We start from the raw sequence: 24,712 nt of genomic DNA, 5'->3' as shown, positions 1-24,712 counted from the left end.
AGATACAGGGCTAGATGGATCTTTGGTCTGATCCAGTTTGGCCATTCTTATGTTGTCTGTGTATTACACATTCCAATATGCAACGTTAAAGTAATTTTAATACACATGATTGTGAAACTCAAATAACCTTAGAAATCAGAATAAATCAGGAAAGGATTATTTCAGTGACTTCAATATACAGTTTAAATTGTGAATTTGGCGTGTGTGCTTCTATGTAAAATTTGGCACTGGTTTTAGATGGCATGTAAAATATTTTGTTTGAGAGAAAATAAACATCTTAAGTGAATTTTTGCATTTATGAGGGGGGAATGATATGTTAAATCCATAATTAGAAGGAATATTTCTGGGGCTCCATCGATTTATGCAGATTTTAGGTCTTCATTTGAGAAAATTTAAGGTTCTAGGCTGTTGATTGTTAAACACGCAGCATAACCAGAGTATACACTGATAAAATGTCTTCCTGTGTCTGCATGCAGAAAGCTGTTATGTCTGAATCAGAGCTTTGCAAAGCTGAAACAGAGTGCATATTGGCCAGAGTTTAACTGCTGTCATTCAGTATTGTGTGAGCAGTAGTGAATTGGGTAAGAATTTAGTCACCTTCACTCTGCTACAGTACAAGTTTACAGAACAGTAGCAGAAAAGAGAAACACTAAGTATGTAGGAGGCTAGGAATGGAGGCTAGGAGAGATATAGTGTAGCAAATATTTCTCTTCCTACTTTTGCAATCCGGAGTTTCTGGAGGGATGGACACTCAGCTTTATCAAACACCTACATTTGCCTAACAAGTCAAGAGCACCTTGGGACAGAATCCTGGGACAGGTTGGACCTGTTTGGTCCTGGATGAGAGATTTTTCTGGACCAGGGCAGGTTATTTCAGGCCCTCTGCTGCTGGTGCCCCAGGCTTCGTTGCTCCCCCATAGCCTAGCTGAGCTGTGCAACAGCTTCCACAGCCGAGCTGAGCTGCGTGCCAGCTTTCTGCACCCCCTTGCAGCCCAGCTGAGCTGCATGCTGGCTTTCGGGGCCCCTACCTCCCTGCAGCATGTTGGAACTCTGATCTTGGAACATCAACGTACCAGACCACAAATGTTTCCGGACCAGAAAATCCCAAATTTTAGTTATGTAATCTGTATTGTCCATTTTTCCAGCAGAAGATTTCTCATCGGATGGGTGTTGACTGTGAGAGCACTCCTCCAAATTTTTCTGACCTTTGATCTAGTAGCCTCTTGCTATTTAAGCACCTGGTAAAATTCCTAAATCCATCCATCCAAAAAGGCGCTCACCTTCATTTTTATCCTTCTACAAAGGAATTAGGAATTTTATCAGGTACCTTAATATGGGATGAGGAATGGGGAAATGGGGAGAGATTATAGGGAGGAAATAGGAAACATGGTGTTGAGGGGGAAAATGATACGGAGTGAAAAAAGGAAGGGAAGAAAGGAGAGAGAATACTGAAAATTACTTGAGGAGAGTGGAAAGAAACTGAACTGAAGCCAGATAGGCAAAGAAAGTGTAACACAAGTGAGACCCAAAGTTGTGTTTAAAAAAATTAAGTAAAAAGTAAGTAAAATTCAGTATAGTGCATAATATAGCAGACAGGTCTTAGGGAGACCTGGCTTTTGGGAGGGCTACAGAAACAACAGGTAATTTTCACTGTGGCCACTAGATTGTCGGTCTCAGGCCAAGTCTACCCTGGCAAGTTGCTGCATAGAAAATCAGCCCCCGTCACTATAACTTTCATAGTGTCCACGCTAGCAAGGCACTAACTACCTCTGTGAGAAGCTTAGAGCTTGCCGTGCTCTGGATATTGTTCTGGGGTGCCACTGTAGACATCATGATGAAGTACTATGTCCTGACTGCCCTCTGGCATTTTTTTCGTGATTCCTGTTCTTGTGTCTCTGGTCATCTGGTCAACTTGACTACCCTACTCTCAGGTGACCAACCAGGTAACCAACCCTCAGACCTGTCCTTGCATTCTTTTTGAAATTTGGAAGTCCCCTTTCTGATTGTTCTGCGATGCATGGTGTGTTCTCAGCACATCTCTTGAGCTGACTGGACCCGCTTCACACATCAGGCGATCCCCCTGCTTGGAGCCATAGCAAGGTGCTAGACTTCATCTGCATTTGGGGAGAGGAGGCTGTCTAGTCCTGACTGCACTCCAGCCATAGGCATTATATCTACAGGCTCATTTCTAGATGCAAGACCAAAGGAGGTCATGACCAGGATGCACTATAGTGCAGAGTCAAAGTGAAGGAGAGAGCTGTGAAATACCTACCATAAGTCTCGGGAAGCAAACTGCCACTCCGGTGCTGTGCCCACGACCTGCAGGTACTATGAAGAGCTGGATGATATAGTTGGGTATGACTCCACCTCCACTCAGCAGACCCCCATGGATACCTCGGGGGCTAATGTGGCATCCTATAGTGGATCCAGACAGGAGGAAACAGAGTGCATGTGACAGAATATGCTGAGGGGGAGAGGGACCCAGAACCAGAGGAGGACTTTGGCATCCATAGAAGTTTGCAGCCAGGAGCTGTTTTGTATCCCTGAAGAGGCGAGCCACTTGTAGCTCTCGAGCTGTGGTAAGTGGGTTGGGAAGCATTCAAGCAACTTGCTGGGAGCAGGAGGGTTACAGAAATACGGCTTTTTTTGTTTTGTACGATGCTGCTACAGACAGAGGGTTGGTCAGATGGCAAGCAGGCTGTTGATACAATCTTGGTAATCTGCCTTACAGACCTCATTGAAAGCTTCATGCAGCTGCTCTTACCACCCTTATCAGATTAGCTGGCAAAGCAAACTTGGTGTTTGATCCCTGAAAGCTGATGTTCCCTTGCTACTGTGCCATTGGGCGGTGGGGGTGGGGAGGAAGACAATCTCTGTGCAAAGACAAGTTACATATGGTCTAGGCCGGAACCCATAGTGGAGTAAAAGATCCTCCTTTGCTTCCCCACTCACCCTAAGCAGCAAAATGTCTTCCAGCGTGAACACAATTTGTGGATATGAATGGCCATGACTAAAAATTTAGCTTGCTCCCCACATCCCTCGTAGTGCTCTGCCCAATTCACACCTACCCAGAACATAGTACAGCCATGTGTGAATGGAAACCCTCTGCTCCCTAGCACTCTGCCTGGCTTCCTCAAGGGATTTCCCTATGAGGTTTTTATAAGGGTTTCCCCTGTTGGTCCTCAACTTCTACCCATGCAGACTCCCACAGGTGCACTGTATTGCCCCTTGCACAGCACATCAGACAGCGTGGCTGTATAAGTTTTGGACATATACAAACCTGTGAAATTCTTGGGGCATGTCTCACCTGCCTCTCCCATTCCTTCCTTCCCTGTCTCCCATACTGCAGATACTTGTTTCATGCTTCATGGGTGTCCTATGTTTACTTTGTTTAATAAATGAAATTCATATATTTCAAGAAAACCTTTATTCCATTACATGAAAGCAAGCTAACAAGCAAGTGTACTCCAGCAAAGCTACTGTCGCTATAATGCTAAGTGCAGAGCATGGACCAATGAGTAACTCCTCAGGCAACGCAGCCACTCTACTCGCATACATAGCAACAAGTTTTACAGACTTTCAGCATCAAATTGCTGCCCCAAGGCATCCCTAAACCTTGTGGCCCTGCGCTGTGTACCTCTAATAGCCCTGGTCTTGGGCTGTTCAAACTTGGCCTCTCAGCTCTGTGCCGTAGCAGTCCAGCCCTGAGTAAAGCTTTCACCCTTCCCATCACAAATGTTACAGAGGGTTGTCATGAAACTACAACCATGAGTATGCTATTGGCTAAGTCCAGCTTCCCATACAAACCTCACCAGCGGGCCTTCAAACTGTCGAAAGCACACTCCACAGTTATTCTGCACCTGTTTAGCCTGTTGTTGAACCACTCCTTGCTGATGTTAAGGCTCCCCTTGCATGGTTTTATGAACCACACTAATAAGGGGTACGCTGGGTCTCCAAGGATCGCAGTGGTAATGATTATACTGATCCATAGGATCACAGTGGGCATTTCCACTTCCCACACGATGATCTTCTAGCCTGGGAAGAAAGTTCCTGCTTGCTGCTTCCTGAACAGGCCAGAGTTCTGAAAGATGTGTGTATCATACACCTTTCCAGACCAGCCTGTGTTAATGTCTACGAAGCACCCACCGTGATCCGCAAGTGCCTGTGGCACCATGGAGCAAAACTCCGTGGTTCATGTAGATGCAGGGTGATTGATCTGGTGCCAGAATTGGAATGTGCATGACATCTGTTGCGTTGCTGGAGTTGGAAAGCCCATCCATGCAAAGCCACCCACAATTTCACATGTTGTCCAGAGTCAGGACTTTAAGAGCAGGATGCAGTTGATGGCCCTGCACACTTCCATCAGCATGAATCCAACCGTCGACTCTCCCACTCCAAAATGATTGGCCTCCAAGCAAAAGCTGTCTGGAGTAGCCTGCTTCCACAGTGCAATCACCACGTGCTTCTCCACCGGCAGGACAGCTCTTATTTGTGTTTCTTTGCACCGCAGGATGGGGCAAGTTCCCATGAAAGTAGTTTTCCTCATGCAAAAGTTCTGCAGCCACGGCTCGTCATCCCAGGCTTGCCTCACAATGTGATCCCACCGCTCAGTGCTTGTTTCCTGAACCCAAAATCAATGTTCAACTGTGGTAAGCACCTTCATGAATGCAGCAAGAAATCTTGTCATACAAATGCTGTTGGGACTCCTCATCCTTTTGCCGCTTCAGGAATAACACAGCTACCATTCATGACATACCAGTGAGAGCTATTCGCATTTTTGTGAACAGCTGCAGATCTGTTCCTGCATGCATCGGAGGCAGAGCGTGCAGCACTGAAGCCGGTGAAAGATGGTGCCAAATGCACACACAAGCTCAGTAGTTACTGGGATGCTAAGTGGGGCATTGGGACAGGACCCAGGATGCCCTGCAGAAGATAAAGCTGCCCAGAATGCATCATTTTTAATACTCCTTTCTTAAACAGGAGCTCAGACTACATGAACACAGTGGTCCCTTCTGGTTTTATAATCTATGAATTTTAATAATCTGGTAGGATTAAGTAGTTGTTACTTCCACTTGTATACGTGTCTTTCACTTTTGCAAAGAAAAGTCTTCATGGGGGGTTCACATATTACTATCACTGTTAATTCCGCCATCTAGTGTTCATTAATTCTGAATTATTGGAGAAGTGTCAATTCCATTGTTAGTTGAATATCTTGATAAGCTGATAAACTTTTTATCAGCAAACTGACTCTTCCACAGAGTAATTTACTTTCCAGGTATCTATTTATCTATAGTGTGTTATAAAGTGATGTTTATTACATTAAAAATTCTGAGTTCGATTTACACAGGCCATCTCTAGAGTAATAATTGTTTTTCCTCAGTTTGCAGTCCATGCTGGACGATCTACTGGTTGCTACTGCTGATGGATTGCTCCATCTTATTCACTGGGATGGCATGACAAATGGAAGGAAGGCCATCAACCTATCTACAGTACCATTTTCTGTGGACCTGCAGTCATCTCGAGGTGCATTCCCATCCCTCCTTTACTGGTTAGATATAATGGAAAAATACCGTCTACACCAAAAATCTAAATCTAATATCTTTTTCTGCTCTAACGACTGAAGAGAAGGTTTTTTTGTCTGTAAATACAATCTAGCTGCTTGTACTGAGATTACCACGCACAGAGAACATTTGATAGATTGTAAACTCTGGTTAGCAATACAGTTGTGATGACAGTTCTTAAACAATTGCTCTTGTTCCATCAGCAGGTTCGTTCTTGGGCTTTGAAGATATACACATTAGAGATATGGAATATTGTGCCACACTAGATGGGTTTGCTGCTGTTTTTAATGATGGCAGAGTTGGTTTCATTACTCCAATATCAAGTAGATTCACTGCTGAGGTACGGTTTATTTACTGCTCTTAAAATACACTTTTCTTTATAATAGTTTCACACTTTGCAACTGTTCTTTCCTTTTCTCTTGATGTTAATTTTTCCTTTTTAAATTAGTGCTTTCTGTTTATCCAAATTCTTCAATATTAGTTGTAGAGCCACTTCCACTAATAGAGCTAATAATATGAACAAATAAAGCTACTGATATGCATACAAATCAGTTGAATTATTTTTAGGGCAGGAAGTATGGCCATGTGGGAAAGCACAGAACAGGATGCTAAGAGATCTGGAAATAGATAGAGAACAGGTGAAAATTGTCATGTTTGTCTTGAAGTCAGTGGACCTCTTACAATTGATACAACCTCAGGATCTGTCCCTCTGTTTATGTTCCTAGTTCTGGAGTTTTATTCCTATTTCTGCCACTGGTTTCCCGTTACCAGCTATAAACAGGGAATAATAGAATGGGTGGTTTCCATAGCTGTGCAATACCTCAAAGAGGTTATATTCTGCATAATTACTGATTTAAGTGCTTTGAGAGGTGCCAGTCACTTTTATAGGTATGATTTGTTAGAGAATTACGGTCTTCTCTGAGGTGGGTTATCTTCACTTTTAATTTAACCTACAAATTACTAATACGGGGAAAGTAATTTCCCTTAAAGTTCAGGTGTTTTGGGCTCATTGCTTATATTTAATAATATATTGAACTTTGTTCTGTTAATTGCCTTATGTAACTTTATTCTCTTAAGAAAGCTTTTTCAGGTTTCTGAATTTTATATAGCTTATTTTTTTAGTCTGACCTAGATCAAGCAGTTCCAGCTTGGATTTGGTCATAATTTTTTGCTTGCATGAGTCCTTGCTTTGTACATTCTACTTATTTTTATGTAGTACCGTAAAAGCACATGATTTACAATAAATGTTACAAACCTGTTTTGTTTAATCAGACTTCTCATTAAATTGAAGCCCGTAACCCAGATAATTTCAAGGCATTTTTTCATTTTATGACCCTAATCCAGTGGTTCTCAATCATTAGAGGTTGCCGGGCGCCAGGGGGCGTGGCCGTTCGCCTGCTGGGCGCCAGAGGGCAGGGACACTTGTGCGCCTGGGGGCAGTGCCCCCCCAAGTGCCGCATGCCCGGGGCCGGCGCCCCCTCCCCCCCAAGCGCCGCGTGCCCGGGGCCGGTGCCTCCTCCCCCCCAAGCGCCGCGTGACCACAGCGCGGGCGGCCAATTCGCGGCACTCCCGGAGCCGGCACTCACCGTGCGCCACGCGCCTGGGGCCGGCTCCGGCACCATGCATGCGCCACATGCCTGGGGCCAGGCCAGGATAGCTCAGTGGTTTGAGCATTTGCCTGCTAAACCCAAGGTTGTGAGTTCAATCCTTAAGGGGGAAGGATAGCTCAGTGGTTTGAGCATTGGCCTGCTAAACCCAGCGTTGTGAGTTCAGTCCTTGTGGAGGCCATTTAGGGATTTGGGGCAAAAGTTTGTCAGGGATGGTACTTGGTCCTGCTGTGAAGGCAGGGGACTGGACTCAATGACCTTTCAAGGTCCCTTCCAGTTCTAAGAGATAGGCAATCTCCATTATTAATGCCCCCGCAGACGCCATGGCGCCTGCAGGCACTTGTGTTGGGAACCACTGCCCTAATCAGTGCTTTTTTTGTGATGGTATTGCCCGGTACACAGTACTGGCACCTCCAGTCAAAGCTCAGCAACTTTTCCCCCGGAGAAAACTTTTTTTTTACAAAAAAAAAAAAAGCACTGGCCCTAATAACATTTTATATCAACCCTGCAATGGAGACTTATGTCAGTTTTTGAAGCAAACTGCTCTTGTTACATGGTTTTATAATTAGTCATTGTTATAATTAAAAAGGCAGACTTATAGAATATATCATCAAAAGAGAAATCATGTACAGATAAATGTAGTTTGAAAAAGAGGAGATATCTTAAAATTTTAAAAAGGTGGGTAATTAATTCCTTTTGGCCCAGTGCAGCAGTACCTCCTCCATTCTCAGAACACCCCTTGTCTTCTGTGGTCCTTGTCACATTTGTAAATTCAGAGGGAGGTCCATGTATGGAGGGATTTAGATGAATTACTGTGCTGCATATGTAACATCTCTTGATGCCTCCTTTTTTCACTTGCAGCAGCTCCATGGAGTTTGGGCACAAGATGTTTGTGATGGAACTTGTGTGGCAGTAAATAACAAATACAGATTAATGGCATTTGGATGTGCCAAGTAAGTTCTATATTGTTGTTCTAAAGGTCTGATGTGGAAGGTTGTTTTTTTTTTAAATGAAACACAGTTTTGTATATTTAGTTCTACTTTACAAGGGTAAAAAGTTGCATTGTTGGAACTTGTAAACAAATAAATGTTCCACTGTGTTGGAACGTTCGTTCTGGCTTATAAAGAAATTTCAAAATATCTTAAATTATAGTATAATGAAGCAATGCCTCACAAGTGAAGTATTTTTGCTAAGTTTTCTATAATAAAAATGAATTTCTCAAATATAAATACCTTGGTGATACAGACTAAATATGGGAATTACCACTGTTTATGATATTTGTTTAGTAGAATTTGATATATAAATTTTTAAGTTGAATTCTTTGTCACTTTAAGTGAGACACCAGGATTTCCCATTTTCTCAGTTCCCCCCTCAGTTCTCAGAAAATCGTTGTCTGGAGTTGTCTGTCTCATGAGAGCTGGCCTGGGGATTTCTCGAGTGGCGTGGCATGTTTTTATAACAGTGTACGATGGCTATCACTTTCTTCTCACATCTTAAGAGCAAACATTTTAGATTTTGAAGATAAAATAGTGTCTCATTTTGGGATGACTTGGGATTTATTTCATTTATTTAAATGACTGCATTGCCTGTTTCACATGGGTTTTTTTTAACCTCTGGCTGCTGCAGTTAGATAAGCTATTTTATATAGCGCTATAGAACATTTAAATTCTTCTTCGAGTGATTGCTCATGTGCATTCGAATATAGGTGTGTGTGTGTGCAGAGTGCACGTGCTATCAGAGACTTTTCCCTTAGCAATACCCTTAGGGCAGGCAGGGAGCTCCCTGGAGTGCCGTTGGTATATTGGCCCATATATACCTCTGGTGGTCCCCTCACCCACTCTGTTCCTTCTTACCGCCATGACGGTCGTTGGAACAACCCCATAAATTTTGGATTTAAAAAATTATGAACAATGATACAACTGCACTTTGTTATTGACAATGGAAATGTAAATATACAAATGAAAGTTATTTTAGAAAATCTAAAGAATTTCTCCAGCCGGATTTATTTTCAACGCTGTGGCCTATAATGCTAAAACTTGAAACAGAATATCCATGTAATATTATGATGACAGAATTTTGAGGGTCTGCTCTTGTTAGATTCTTAGCATTCTGGTTTGCCACTGAAGTGCTCAATTTTACATATGATAGGATAGTTTCAATACAGTTGGTGTGTCATCTTAATATTTTAGACCTGAATCAGCCCATTTCTTTTCCATTATACTGTTTTAGAAAGTTCTTCTGTACTTTTTTTCTTTCGGTAAAAATTGAATCATTTGAGAAGTACACCACTTTGATAGGTAGAATAGAGCTTACTCCAATTGGCAGCTTCTTTGGGCAAATGAAGTGACCTCACTTATGTGATTCTAGCTTCTGGGTTTTTTTTAGATTATTTTAATTTACATTTTTATACGGTTACTATAAATACATTATTTTCTTTGAGGTAAACAATCACAGAGCTGTGCAGCTAATAGTTACTAGGTATGTGCAAATTTGCTCTCACACTCCAAGATGAAACTGTATTCACCTTGTTTTTCACCATAGGTGAACTCTTCTGTTTGCTTTTTAAACCAAAATTAAACAGTCCTGTTTAAAGGTGTTTTGTCACTAGTTTTCCTTCCATTTATAGACATTTGTCTATTTTTTTCTATATTTAAAGTATAAATGCTGCAGTTTGTAGAGAAAGTGAGAGGGTAGAAGAGAGGAGACACTTGCCAGAGAACTGGCAGTTGCACTCTGGTGTTTGAAACTGCCAATTTACTCCCACTTCATTTCCAATTTTAAAACTTGCCTCAGGAGCAAGCTTCCCAATCTCAAATGAGCAGGATTCGTTTGGAATAAGATGATCCTTATAAAAATCAATAGAGCTATAACAGGACTAGAGATAATAGAAGTTACTATTGACAAAATACTCAGTTCTTCAATATACAGTGTAACGGACATTTAGCAAGTTTGCCAGGTGACTGGGCATGTTTTTGATTGGAAAGCTGAAGTTATAGAAACTCTGGTATGCTAACTTTACATCTCCCCAAGGGGGTAGCTATTTTCAGAGCTGATTATAAAAATTGGGCCACCTGTGTGTTAGTCTCCCAATTATCTGTTTGCTTTTGGGCATGTATTTAATTAAATGTGTTGAGTCCTACATTTCATATTTTAAATGTTAACTGAAAGTGTATCAGTCTCCAATCTGCAAGAAAAAAATTCTATATATCAAGAAGAATTTTTAGTACTGTATTAGCAAACACGAACCTTTTACTAATTGAACATCGATTTAAAAATCTCTCGTTTAATTGTATAATTATTTTTGCTTTACAGTTAGAATTTAACCTATTAAATAGTGTAGACTTGACACTGTCTTTTTTTATATGCTTTTAAATACATTCATGTGTAGAAATGTCAGGCACTTTTGTGAACTGAGGGCCCCTTGATAAACAAATGCCAGTTTTTACGTATTGTAAGAGTTACTCTTTCAAAAATGCATGAGCATAAAAAGTGTGTCATCTTTTCCAGTGGCTCTGTGCAGGTTTATACAGTAGATAATGCCACAGGAGCCATGCAGTTGTCTCACAAGTTGGAGCTCACACCAAAACAATATCCTGGTGAGTTCTCTTATATGCTAACGTTGATCTTACCCATAAAAGCTCATGATCCTATATATTTTTGTTAGTCTCTAAGATGCCACAGGACTACTCTTTTCTTCCAGAGTTTGTAGTTGTTTTATGAAGAATATGCTGATTTTTATGGAACATGTTGAATGCTTGTGTGTTGTGTCATGATGCTGCTTATAAATATTCTGAAAACAATTAGATATTTTTAACTCTCATATGCTATGATTTCCCAGTTCACACAATTTAAAATAAAACATCGATTTTTTTGCACAATGATTTGGGACGGGGGACTCTAATTTTGTTCTAAGCATGTTTTGAATTGACACTTTGTTGCATTTTTTTCAGCAAAGAATATTGTATACACTGTCCAGTGTTAGTAAACAACTATTTGTTATTTACAGTATTAAGTGATATTCTTAGTATGCTTTTACTTCTGTGCTCTTGTTGGTCTCCTGGGTATTTTTAATTGTTTTGGATATTGTTGTCTTGTGAAATAAGTCAAAAGTTTGCAAATGAGGTGTAGATCTCTTACTTAATAGCTTACTGTAGTAAAATTTAGATAGGGATGAATGCTTTAGTGTTTTCCTTTAAAAGTTGTAAATCTTGGTACAGTAGACTTCCAATAATCTGGAACCTATGGGATTTAAGTGGTGCCGGATTATCAGATATGCCAGACTATCAGGAGGTATTATAAGCAGGTTTTGTGGGGTGTGTGTGTGTATATATATATATATATATATATATATATATATATATATATATACTGTATACATTATATACTGTATATAAAGTGTTCTTAACCCTTTTTATTGTACATACTGTATACAGTATACTGTAATGTTTTCGTTTTTTAAGCCTTTTTTTACCCTTTTTGCTCAGTTCAGCCTCTGCTGCTGTTACCTTGTGACTCTTTTTTTGCCGAAGCTCACTCACTAGGCTCTTGCCAGTTTGATGCAGGACTATCAGGAGTGCTGGACTATTGGATGCCGGACTATTGGAGTTTTACTGTATTTTACACATTGCTTTCTTAGGTTTTAAGTCCCTCTGCTGGCTGAGTGAGAGATAACATTGGCTTGATTGTAATAGAAAAGCTGTTTTCTGGTTTTAGGCCTTTCTTAATTCCTCCCCATATATCATCTGTAAGGCTACAGATCTAGTCATAGGTATTTTTAGCGGATCTGACCCCTGCAGAAATCACAGATATTGCAGAAAGTCACAGAATTCACGACTTCTGCAACTCCGTGACACAGAGCGCTAATGATCTGTACAACAGCACTGACTGCAGAATATACAGCCTACAGGATATCAAACTCTAATCTGGCTTGACCAATATATTTGGATGCTGACTTTGAATATAGGAATCAAAATTCCCTTTCCTATTTCTTTGCGATAAATACAGAACAAAATCCTCATTTCTCGTTGCTACTCTGAGATGATATAAGAGGACATAAAATACTCTTTGCCAAAATGTGTAGCGAATATATCAGGCGATTAAAAATGTGCATAGTGGACTCAAGGAGATTTGCAGCATCTCTATGCATTTCTGCAGGAAACTTTGCAGGATCTCCCAGATTCTAGCAAAAAATGTGCTAGGAGTCAATGCACGTTAGGTGACTGTTTTGTGATGTTACTTGAACACTAGACAGTTTATTTTTCCTCACAGTAGGCAGAATAAATATGTATGAGCCTGGGGATGAGAGAGATGGATGAAGGGGTAAATATGCATGTATGAAGTTGAAGAGCACATTTGTACCTAGTATAGATGTTTCAAGAAGATATCATACATGTTAAGATAAGAACCGTGTCACACTACCAAGATCAGAGGGGACCTAAGATGATCTAATGAGTTAAGTGATGATTGCATAAACTAAAGATGCCTAAGGGCACCTATAAACTCTTTGGAAACGAAGATATTCTTTTTAGGATGTAGGCAATATTATATCTTCCCTTTGAGTAAGCATATTTCCCACCCCTCATGTACTTCAGTAGAATTCTGATAATTTTTATAAAATCTTGGGAAGAATTCCTACTGTGTTCTTCATATCACCTATTTCATTCTTTTTTTGACATGCTGACATTTGTGAAGGAGACAGGATTCTATATTCACCAATCAGAAAAATAACAAAGCATTCTTGTACATAAATAGCTGCATGGACAACATGGTAAAGCAGCTAAATGATTATTTTAAAGATTTTCATTGTTTTCCTCTCTGTTTAACAGATATTTGGAACAAAACAGGACCAGTAAAACTGATGAGATGGTCTCCCGATAACTGTGTTGTTATGGTTACTTGGGAATGTGGAGGCTTGTCCTTATGGAGTGTTTTTGGTGCCCAGCTTATTTGTACTCTAGGAGGAGACTTTGCGTGAGTAAATTTAAGATAGTTATGAGAATAATCTGCCTTAATAAAACAAGGAGATTTTTTTCCCCTCAGAATTCTTTTGTATTTGACTTACCAATCACTAGCAATTCTTTGAACAATCAGTTTGTAGATTTAGATTATTTTCTCAAGCAATTTTATGCTTCCCTAGAGGTCAGCAAACACTGACTCAGTTTAAGTGAGCAGGAAGGTTTGAAAATAGCATTACTGCCTTTTTTGAGGTGATTTTTTAATAGCATCCAGTGCAACCAAAACCAAAAACTAGAGAGCTCTTACAAACAACTGACAGCTGCTTTGCTTTTCAACAGTAGTATGAATCAAATAGACTGCATGGTTTGAACCATGAGCAAAAGTAAGTACTAAGACAATGCCAGGGTGAATTGATTTAAATAACAAATTAAATCATGAAAAAAAATCAAGTAACCAAAATAGCTAAGACTGTGCTTTGAGTGTACTTAATTTTGGAGTAAGCCCCATTGAACTCACCGGCATTAAACACTGAACTCTGTTTTTTGAGTACAGGTTGAAACTCTCTTAACTGGGATTTTCTGGTCCAACAACTTGCATGATCCGTCATGGATGTTGCAGGACCAGAGAGTCCTGGTTGGAGGGCCATTAGCAAGAATCCCTGTGGAGCCAGCAGGGCAGTGGGCTGCCCGCAGCAAGCCCCCCCGCCCGTCAGCATATGGGACCCGGTCTGACCAGCGGGGTTGGGAGACGTGTGGCTGCCCAGCAGGGCTGGAAGCTGCGGTAGCTTGGTGGGGCAACAAGGATCCATGGTGCGTGGCTGCCTGGCAGGTCCCTGGGCCTCAGCGTGTGCAGCTGCCCAGCGGGTCCCAGAGCTAGTGTAGCAATGGCTGCCCAGTGGGGTCACCAGGGCAGCAGGGCCAGCAGGAGGTGAGGAGTTGGCCGAGAGCAGCGGGCCAACCGGGGGGGTCAGCAGCAGGGAGTCCAGAAATGACCTCCCTGGTCCGGCAAAATCCCTCATCCGGAACTGATCAGATTCTGAGTGCGCCACACCAGGGAGGTCCAACCTGTATAGAATGGGGTTTGCTTGGAAAAGCTCAATTGTTATGCTGAAGTAAAATAGAGAATAGATTTATGGCATCACCATTATGGTCTGCAGTCATGATGTTCCAAAAGAGGGGACATGTATAAGATAATATAAAGTAAGAGAATGACAGAGACAACTAGCAACTTTAGATTTCTCCTATTGCAGTTTTCTGTATTGTATATTTGAGTGATAGATTCTAAACCTAGTTCATTAAACAAGCCATGAGGATGAACTAAGCTAAACCCTTTTTTCTAGCAACAGCAAACAGCTTGAGAATTTACTTGTCAAATCACATTTATTGTGAAATGCATAGAGAGTCTTAAGGAGCGATGCATTGCAAAGTGAATTATTTAACCAGTTGATCCACTCAGCCATATCTTCAACCACATAAGGAAAATTGCTTTAGAGAATGTTGCATTCTTGCAAGTAGGCCCTGTACCATCATTTTGCACTGCTTACACTTGTTGCTTTTCCTTTTTTACCCAGAGAACAAGTTTCTTCAAAAATATTCCCAGATAGGGTCTTTCTTACACCCAGAAGCCATGATGGTTTTTATGTGGCAAAAGTGTGGGGGAAAATAGAAAGCTCTGTGTGTGTTGAATAATGACTTCACTGTTCTTTCCAGTACCTTTCCCTGTTCCTTTCTATGCTACCCTGGTCCTTTCCTGTATATTGTGTGTCTATCTTTAAGACAATGCCTTCACTAACTCCTCTACTGTGCTTGGCCAAGGTACACTGCCACATAAGCACAGAACAGAAATAGTCCTATCCACTTCGTGCTGAGAAACAGAAACTGAAATACCAGAACTTTCAAGAAGCAAGAGCAAGTAGTTAGGCTGGACAGACTAGAGCCATTCATTTTTATGAGTGTATGTGTAGCATGTTTGTGATGAGATGTAATGGTAACTCTTATTTTTAAATGAAAAATTTGGTGTATTAATTTAAAAAAATTCAATTTAAATAAAAAATCAGGTGTAAATGCAAATCTATTTATAAAAAAATGATTTTTATCCACCCTAGACAATGTTAACTTAGTGAGATTTTATATTATAAATCAGTTAGCATCAAGTAAAACTTACTGTGTTCTATTTTAGTTATCGATCTGATGGTACCAAAAAAGAACCTCTAAAAATCAGCTCTATGGTAAGTACAGTTGTAAATAACACAGTAAGAAGTCTAGTTGAGTCTCATTATGTACTTTTATTAGGAAAAAAAAAATCGGATAACAAAACTTTTTTCAAGAAATTTAACAGGTAGTTACGGTGTTTTGTTGTGAGATTTTTTTTTTTAACCCACAAAATTAAAAAAAAAAAAAAAAACCAAACCCTTAGACTGTTCAGCTTATCTTAAACTAATTACTGAGATTGTTTTGGTAGGCATTCTTAACCATGAAGAGAGGGCCTTCTTTTAGTATTGCTCTTGAAATTAAGAATGAGTGAGAAAACTAGATGAGCTCTGTGGTAGGGATGTGAAAGTTTAATTGGTAAGCGTTACCCTTAATGGGTGATGCTTACCCAGTTATGGTTAACCCGTGGGGGCTGAAGCAGCTCCCCTCTCCCAAAAGGCCTGCTGTGGACAGGAGCTGCTCTAGCTGGGCTGGAGAAGCCCCTACCCTCCCCCCTTTAAGTGGTTAACTGGTTAAACATCATGTTTAACGGGTTAACCAGTTAAACAGGATTTTACATCCCTACTCTGTGGCTTAATTCTCTATTTTATGCACCTTGGAACATAAATATGCCCCTCTATATCAAGCCTCAGGCAAACAGGTACGACTCTGATCAGCCTGAGAGTGCCAACAAGCATGAGAAAACCTCGAGCTCTTCTTCACCTAAGTCTTTGGCTAAAAGAAGGGTCTCTCCAGTTCGCTCCCTAACACCTTGAGTTAACATGGGAGATGAAGCCCCCGGGCCATGTTGGTGACAGCTCCAAAAACTCGTCCCGCACAGAATTCAGCACTGACTACCTCAGCACCAAAGAGGGCCAATGCCTGGGAACCGGACATTAGTGCGGCATCCGGAACCGAGACCTACAGCTCCACATGATTCTTCCTTGACACTGTTCTTGCTCTCCTTTATCTATCCAGAGCTTTTCCCATCCATCATGGTTACTAGTACTGTCTCATTATAGCAACTATGACGAGGACTGTAGGAGTGTATTCTCATCCCAGTACTCCTTTCCAGTCAGAGCTCATGCTTCCTGTGAGAGACATTGGCCACGGTACTTCCTCAGTGGTATTCTGACTGGTCCTACCACCCTCATTGTCCACCTCACTGGTCTCCATACTGTCACTGGGTGCCCCCACGGCACCGGTTGACGACCCTGTCAACACCGGCCCAGAGGTCAATACCTCCCTCTCAACCTCATACTTCTTCCCCAACAGAAGATAGAGGAACAGATTATTGATGACCCTGAGGCCGAGCAACCTGATGTCTCCCTAACTGATAAATCGTTTTCCTTACCAGATGAAGCAGTTATTCTGGATAACCCATCACCAATGGATGATTTGAAGCAATTTCAGGACTTACTCAAAAGGATTGCTGCCAGCTAGGAGATGGTATTATCAGAGGCCCAAGATAAACAGCACAAACTTTTAAAGAATCTTCAACCGTCCATGGAATCAAGAATTGTGCTTCGATAGATGAAGCAATTATGGAAGCAGTGGATGAGATTTTTCAAACACCAGCCACGGCCCCTCTGACCAACAAGAGCGCCAACAGAAAATATTTTGTCCCCTCCGAGGGCATGGACTTTTTATTTCTTCACCCACGACCAAACTCTCTTTTGGTAGACACTGCACAACAGATCCAAGACTCCACAATATAAATCTGCTACCCATGATAAGGATGACATCTTTTATCTAGAAGATGTTGCATTATTTCTGTCAACTTCACAATTATCAAAATCATGTTTGGCTAGTTAGTGCAGTGTAGTTGGCTATATGAAGCTGTAACATTGAGGAGGAATACATTTTTCCTGCCAAAAAGATCTAATCTGTTTGGCAGGAAAAATGTATTCCTCCTCAATGTTACAGCTTCGTATAGCCAACTACACTGCACTAACTAGCCAATCATGATTTTGATAATTGTGAAGTTGACAGAAATAATGCAACATCTTCTAGATAAAAGACCTAACCTAAAATGTATAGTGCAGGAAGGCTATACTACATTCCCGCACAGTATTGCAAATGGCATTGACTCTGCTGACATGGCTGCAAGAGCAACAGCAGCATCTGTAGTAATGAGACATTGATCATGGTTGCAAATAGCCAGTGTTCCCAAAGATCTTGAATCCAAAGTTGAGAATCTACCATTTGATAAAAAGAAACTCTTTGCTGCAAAGATGGATGAGGTCTTTCACTCCAGCAAAGACTCACGTACCACCTCATGCACTTCAGGGATGTATACGCCTCCATAGTATAGAAGGCGTTACACTCCCTACCTACTTTTTGTTTGGCAGACAACAACAAAGATCATTCAACCAAAATTGTTCCAGGGCAAGGAATCGACACCAATGTACTCCTAACACCCGTTTGTTCAATCAGCAGGCCTCTAAGCAGAAATTGGGGCTTTGGTCGAGGGCTGAAACCTCTCTACTCCACTAGTGCCTTCTGAATATGCTATATTTCACCATTGTTTGTGCCTTTTTAAAACCAGTGGGCAGCAGTTACCACAGGCTGTTGAGTCCTAGATGTCATCAAATGCGGATATTCCATTCCCTTTATTTCTGTTTCTCCAATCTTCCCACCCTCCCCATGCTTCTTCAGGGGCTCTTCTCATAAAATACTACTCCGTCAAGATGTGGACCACCTCCTGTGCATTGGAGCTATAGAAAGGGTACCCAACTGTCATCAAGGCAGGAGATTTTACTCAAACTACTTCCTTACAGAAAAAAGCACAGGTAGTTAGAGACCCATCCTTGACCTCTGCCAACTAAACAAATACCTCTACAAACAATGATTCAAGATGGTCACACTTGCAGCAGTAATCCCAGCATTGAATGAGGGAGACTTGTATTTTCATGTAACCATATACCCAGCGCACAGGGGCTTCCTCTGCTTTACTGTTGCTTCAGATCATTTCCTATTCAGAGTTCTTCCTTTGCAGAATTTCTTCTGCTCCCAGAGTCTTCTCCAAGACCCTGGCAGTAGCCACAACATAGCTAAACCATAAAGGCATCGTGATCTTTCCTTACCTGGAGGATTACCTCATTCAACGCCCTTCCCAACAAGCCACAAAAGACATGCTCCTTTTTACCAAAAGGTTTTTTGAATCTCTCAGCCTCATCATCAAGCACAAGCGTACCCTGTGCCCTAACCGATCCTAAGAATTCATAGGTGCTCCTCTGAATTCCATGACAACACCAGCATACCTGCCAACTTAGTATTTCAAGACCATAAAAAGCTTGGTTTCAGTCATGACGTTGAGCCCAACTGTCTCAATACTAACCTGTCTTTGACTCATGGGCCACATGGCTGCCACGACATGTCATCTGACATGCATTCCTACACTTTTGGTGCCTTCAGCACTGGCTTGCCTCAGTGTATACTCCATACAAACACCAGGTGCACTAATATATCTTGGTTCCCCTTGGGTCCTTTTGTCGTTACGATGGTGGACCAATCCATAGAACCTTCTTGCTGGTGTCCCATTCCATCAGACACAGCCATCCTAACAGATTACCAGATTTGTTTCGCTCCTCGAGTGGAGCGCCCACTTCCAGCGTCACTTTGCTCAGACCAAATGGTCCACCCACGAGTCAGGGCTTCATATCAATCTCCTGGACCTCCTGACTGTGCACAGTGCGTGCAAATACTTCCTTCAATGTGTCCAGAGTTCCATGGTATGTATCCTCACTGACAGTATAACTGATATTTTACATCAATCGTCAAGGGATGCTCACTCTCGATTTCTCGGTGCAGAAGCTGTACACCAGTGGAACTGGTGTATCCGCAACAGTATTGGCATCATTGCATCATACCTACCTGGAATCAAGAATATGACTGCAGATGCCTTCAGCCAACAGTTTGCAATAGATCACAAGTGAGAAAATCATATGCGGATCTTACATGACCTGTTCCACCAATGGGGTTGGCTGTCTGTAGATCTCTTCAAGATGCGCTGGAACACCAAGCACCCCTAGTATTGCTCCAGAGTGGGCATGGGGCCCAGATGGCTAGGGGATTACTTCCTTATCTAATGGAATACTCACCTGCTTTACGCCTTTCCTCCTACCCTGCTCATCTCCAGAGTCCTCCACAAGATAGTCAGATGATGTTTATCTATGAATATATACTATTCACAGAAATAAATTTAACTAATCATTCACCTACACACTTTCTCTTAAAATTTTATAATTTATGGATGCTTTAATCTGTAATTAAAACAAAATCTATGTTGCATAGCTATTACATAGAGAAGATTTTTTTAAACTGGACACTAAAGTGTCTTTTTCTGCAAGATGTAGCTATGTTATTTATGCTGAAGCTGCTAACTTGAAAACTGAAAGCTATGTTCCCTGCCAGTCTTATTGCTTAATCTTAGGCCTAATGGGGGAGATCTGTATAAAGAAAGTTCCTGTATGTTTTGTTTTTATGAAGGTCTAAATTAATAAGTGATATTTATTTGTTTTTTTGTTTGTTTTTGCATGTGTTCAGAGCTGGGGGTCAGAAGGCTATCACCTATGGGTTATCGATGGGAATTGTTCTGTGAATGCAGGGTGTGATATAGATACCAAGAACGAAGATCATCATCTTGGTATTCTGCAATTTCAATTCATCAAGAGCGCACTCACTGCTAACACTTGCATGGTACGTTTTCATAGATAGCTCTTTCTATTTTAGAGATTATCACCAGTTCTTCTTCAAGTGATTGCTCATGTCCATTCAATGTAGATGTGTGTGCTTGCCACATGCACCGATGCCAGAAGATTTTTCCCTTAGCAGTCCTCATAGGGGAGCTGATTCAGATGCTCTCTAGAGTGTTGTGCATGTGCCACACCATATAAAGCGCCTCCAGCCGCCTTCACCTTCCAGTGATGGTGCTTGGAACCTCTTGTCTCAGAGTTAGCTGTTGTTCCTTTCCTTAATCTTTGTTTTCCCTGTAGTTTCTATTGTTAGTCAGTTTACTGGTTTTAGTGGTTAGTGTAGGTCCCATAGGGACTTAGCCTTGGGTCAGGTCATGCCCAGGCTTCAAGTCACATTACAGTTGTAATTGGCCCATACCAGTGAGTGAGTGACTCCCACTCCGACTGTTTGTGGTGTTTAGGAGAGGCTCACAGAAGTGATAAGTGCCACTCAAGCCTTGCACCAAGAAGGAGAGGGACATTTGCCTCAAGGCTCTCCTAATGGAGTCTGCTTAAGTTCCAGTGTGTGAACAGTCAAGATTCATCACTGCGCTCTGTGGGCTCCATTCAAGTTTAGGCAAAGCAAGGGCAAGTCTTCAGGGCCTAAGGAGGACAGGCCCAGAATGTCAATACTGGTGAACTCTCCTGTTGCGATTCAATAGATGTCTTAAGCCTCTTCAGAGCAAGGGTCCCCTGTTCGTTCTTCAGCCTGGTCTCTGTGGCGTTGAACAGCTCCAGATGCTGTTGACACCAGAGGCCTTGCAGGAGGTCCAGGATATCTTGTCCATGGTGGTGCCACACGTGCTTGTGGGATTGTTCAACATGCCAGCACTGCTCCCTGGTTTGTAACACCCCATAGGGTGTCTGTGAGGAGTGCAGGGACCGGTGGTCCTTCTTGACTTAACAGCACCATGTTTCAGCTGATCAGCAACCGTTCTGCAGCTGCTCCCAAGCCGATCACAAGACTTCTTGCAACCGTCGCCCGTATGACAGATCCCAGAGTGTATGATGCTTGCTGGAGGATCATGCTTGCTGGTGCTCCTCCATGTTCTAGGTGTTGGTGTACATGACCAACATGTGGTACTGCACCCATTCCAGTCCTCATTCCTGGTCACATGGCACCATGCACTTTGTCAGCCTGGTTTTGGATCAAGCATAGGTGCCCTGGCATAAGCTTCTTGTCCGATGCTTCTGGTATCGCAGACAGGACCCCAGTCGGTGCAGTGGCAGTAGGCCTGGCCACTGCAGTGGTACCCTGGAACCCATGGGAGTTCTTCGTACCATCCCAAGTACCATGCTCGGTAGCAAATATGCTGAAGGCACCATTGACTGCCTCTGCCTCCGCCTCCATTAAATGCCTCCCTGCACCCAAGGCTTCTAAGACTCCCTACCCTGCAGGAGGGGCAGGGGCTGAGGTACAGGCACCAGCCTCTCCTGATCTTGAGGAGCTCCCCTCAGCACAAGCCCCCTTCTCCTCGACTCCAGATGGTCATCATGGGATCTCCACAGGTGGTGGGCCCCCCATCCCGATGATACATGGTCCCACCAGGACTAATTCAAGCAGGTGACTACCATTTGAACTTCCAAGTGGAGGTTCTTAAAAGTAGGAGGATTTCCTCTTTGAGGGTTGGATCAGTCAGCCCCAGCCAGGGTGGCCTTACCCCACCGTGACGGGGTGGCCAGGATCACCATGGCCTTATGACAAATACCCTCTTCCATTCCCCTATAACTAAAAGGGTCGATAGAAAGCACTTCGTCCCATTCCCTTGACTTCCTCCCAGCTCTTAACTCTCACTGGTAATGGAAGCTGTTAATCACCAGAAAACGCAAGGCCAGCCCAGGCCTACCTCCCAAAAATAAGGACTTAAAGTGACTGGACTTACTCAAAAAAAAAAAAAAAAAAAAAAAAGCTTTTATCATCCATCTTACAGCTTCAGGTGATGAATCATCAGGCCCTCATAGCCCTCTATGATATAATGGTGAGCTATTACCTAGTTTTAGTCCTCTCTCTTAGATTACTTGAAGGCGTTTCAAGCCTCGATGGAGGATGGGGCAAGGGCTGCTAGAGCAGCACTCCAGACTGCCTCGGACACGGCAACAGCCATTTCCATGTGAAGGGTATTGTGACTGCTTCTCTCCTGCCTCTCTCATGAGGCACAGCAAGAGTCTCTTATAAGATCTCCCTTTTGATGGTATGGCCCTGTTTGTGGAGCAGACAGACAGTAAGCTCCATGGACTAAGACTCCTGTAACACTCAGCCTGTATGTCCCGAGACTGTGTATAAGAAATTTAGGCCTCAAACCCCATCTGCTAAGCCTTCCCAACCTCTCTAGGATGTGGGGCAGAGCAAATATAAGAGGTTTAGGAAGAGGCAGTCCATCTCACTCTTCCATACCACCTGGCTTCTCCTGTCCTAGATTGCCTCCAAGCACCCATTATGAGGGTACGATTGAGGACAACGCACTACACTCACCTTTGGACTTTCCCCGTGACTTTTTTTGCACCACCTGTGCCCTTTCCTTCCAACTTGGTGCTGTATAACTATAGTCTGTTGGGTCCTCAGCATCATGTGGCAGGACTATACCCTCCAGCTATGCTCTGTTCCCCCCACCTCCCCTTTAAGAGATTCTTCTCACGAGACATTCCTTCTGCAAGAAGTCAAGGGATTGCTCCGACTGGTGGCAATGGAGGAGGTTCTGCAATGCTACCAGAACCAAGGGTTTTATTCCTGCAACTTTCTAATCCCTGAGGCTCGGGCATAGCATGGGGGCCCTGTTACCTGGTGAGGCTCAAGTTCCGTATGATATCTCTGGCCTCTTATCATTCCTTCCCTAGATCAGTAAGATTGGTAAGTGTCATTGAGATTGAGACGTATTTCTACATTGCCATTTTCAAGGGTCACAGACGTTTCCTACGCTTCATGATGGGAATGAACCGCTACCTGCTGGGGAGCCATATGCTGTCAACCAGGCAGGCTTATATAGCCAAGTAGAGCCGGTTTTCAGTGTGGGCTCAGCAGTGAAGTTTTGCCCCTGCTGAGGCTCCCGTCCAGACCATCCTTGATTACCTTCTCCACTTGAAGGAGGAAAGCGTAACTTTATCTGAGTACACTTTGCAGAAATCTTTGCTTTTCACATGCTGATCCGGAGCCAGTCTGTTTCCCATGACGTGACAGTAAAGATTTCTCCAAATGGCTCTTTCCATATGTATATCCCATTCCTCAAAAGGGCCTTATTCTTGTCTTCTCCAGGCTACCCTTCAAATTGATGGCCATATGTTCCCTACTCCTGGAAGGTGTTCTTCCTTGTGACCATTACATCGGCTAGGAGGGTCTCTAAGTTGCAGGCCTTGACTTCAGAGCCCCTGTATACAGTCTCTGTAGAGACAAGGTGCAGCTCTGACCTTACCTGCATTCCTATCTAAGCTGGTCTCTACTTTTCATAAGCTTCAGGGGGTAGCTGAGTTAGTCTGTTACAGAAAAAAAACAACAAATGGTCTGGTAGCACTTTATAGACTAACAAAACATGTAGGTGGTATCATGAGCTTTTGTGGGCACAGGCCACAAAAGCTCATGATACCACCTACATGTTTTGTTAGTCTATAAAGAGCTACCAGACCATTTGTTGGGTTTTTTTTCTATTTTTCATTTGGGTCAGGATATTTGCCTCCCAGTCTTAACCCTGAAGCCTCGTGCTGCATGCTCTGGATGTTCGCAGGGCCCCCTCGTGTTTTGTGTTGACAGAACAAAGCCGTTCAGCAAATCACTGTAATTCTTTGTCGCTTATGGTGAATGGATGAAGGGGCTCCTGGTATCCATACAGTGTATCTCTAATTGGATAACCACCTGCATTTGATTGTGCTATAACTGGTGGGTGCCTAGTTGCCTCCCACTAGTCAATGTGCATTCAACTAGATCACAAGCCTCCTCCATGGACTTCTTTGTCAGTGTCCCTATCCTGGACATTTGTAAGGCTGCATTGTGGTCATTGGTGCACATCTTTGCCATGACTTAAGCCCTGCTGCAGCAAGCCCAAGAGGATGCTGTCTTCGGAAGAGCTGTTTTGCTGTCACCAGTGTTGAATGGACATGAGCAATCACTCGAAGAGAAGACAATTACCCATTTCTGTAACTGGTTTTCTTTGAAATGTGTTGATCCTATCCATTCAACAACCTGCCCTCCTTCACCGCTATTGGAATTGTCCAGCAAGAAGAAACTGAGAGTGGAGGGGGCTGGAGGTGCCCTAGATAGCATGGCATCTGCATGCCACTCCAGGGGGCACCTGACCAGCTCCCCTCTGTATGCTGCCAAAGGAAAATCTTCCAGCATAGCTGCATGTGGTGAGTGCACACACATACCTCCATTGAACGGACAGGAGTTCAGTTACAGAAATAGGTAACTGTCTTTTTTCGGATCACTTGATAAAGGAAGAAACACAAAAAAGGTTAAGTCTGATGGGTTTTTCCAATAGTCTTGCTGTCATGTTTTGCATGTTTCTTTTGTCTTAAATGTGTCTTTCTAATTAAGCAAAATCTGGAAATACTGCTGTATATGATTATCTACCGCAGCAGTGGGCATCTTAGGCCAGTGAATGAGCAGCAATAGTGGCCCTCCATTTCAGTGGGCCACACTGTCATAATCAAGATGGCCTCCTGTGATAGGGTTG

At 42.6% G+C, this 24,712-nt stretch overlaps 1 protein-coding gene across 2 annotated transcripts in view; it reads left to right on the top strand.

Moving 5' to 3' along the window:
* RIC1 (RIC1 partner of RAB6A GEF complex) overlaps positions 1-24,712 on the top strand; it is a 128,834-nt gene that overhangs the window by 53,633 nt on the left and 50,489 nt on the right. The window contains exons 5-11 of one of the 2 annotated variants that reach the window (XM_075931611.1): positions 5,381-5,523; positions 5,768-5,901; positions 8,030-8,121; positions 10,676-10,764; positions 12,994-13,138; positions 15,302-15,350; positions 19,861-20,013. In XM_075931611.1, the coding sequence (XP_075787726.1) occupies positions 5,381-5,523; positions 5,768-5,901; positions 8,030-8,121; positions 10,676-10,764; positions 12,994-13,138; positions 15,302-15,350; positions 19,861-20,013 (805 nt within the window). Of the gene's footprint in view, positions 1-5,380; positions 5,524-5,764; positions 5,902-8,029; positions 8,122-10,675; positions 10,765-12,993; positions 13,139-15,301; positions 15,351-19,860; positions 20,014-24,712 lie in introns of both variants that reach the window. The other variant, XM_075931610.1, reaches the window with a different exon arrangement.

Source organism: Pelodiscus sinensis, chromosome 6, assembly GCF_049634645.1.
Source record: "Pelodiscus sinensis isolate JC-2024 chromosome 6, ASM4963464v1, whole genome shotgun sequence".
Taxonomy (NCBI): domain Eukaryota; kingdom Metazoa; phylum Chordata; order Testudines; family Trionychidae; genus Pelodiscus; species Pelodiscus sinensis.
Note: the sequence above shows the minus strand (reverse complement) of the source record. Positions and strands in the feature narration are given on the sequence as shown.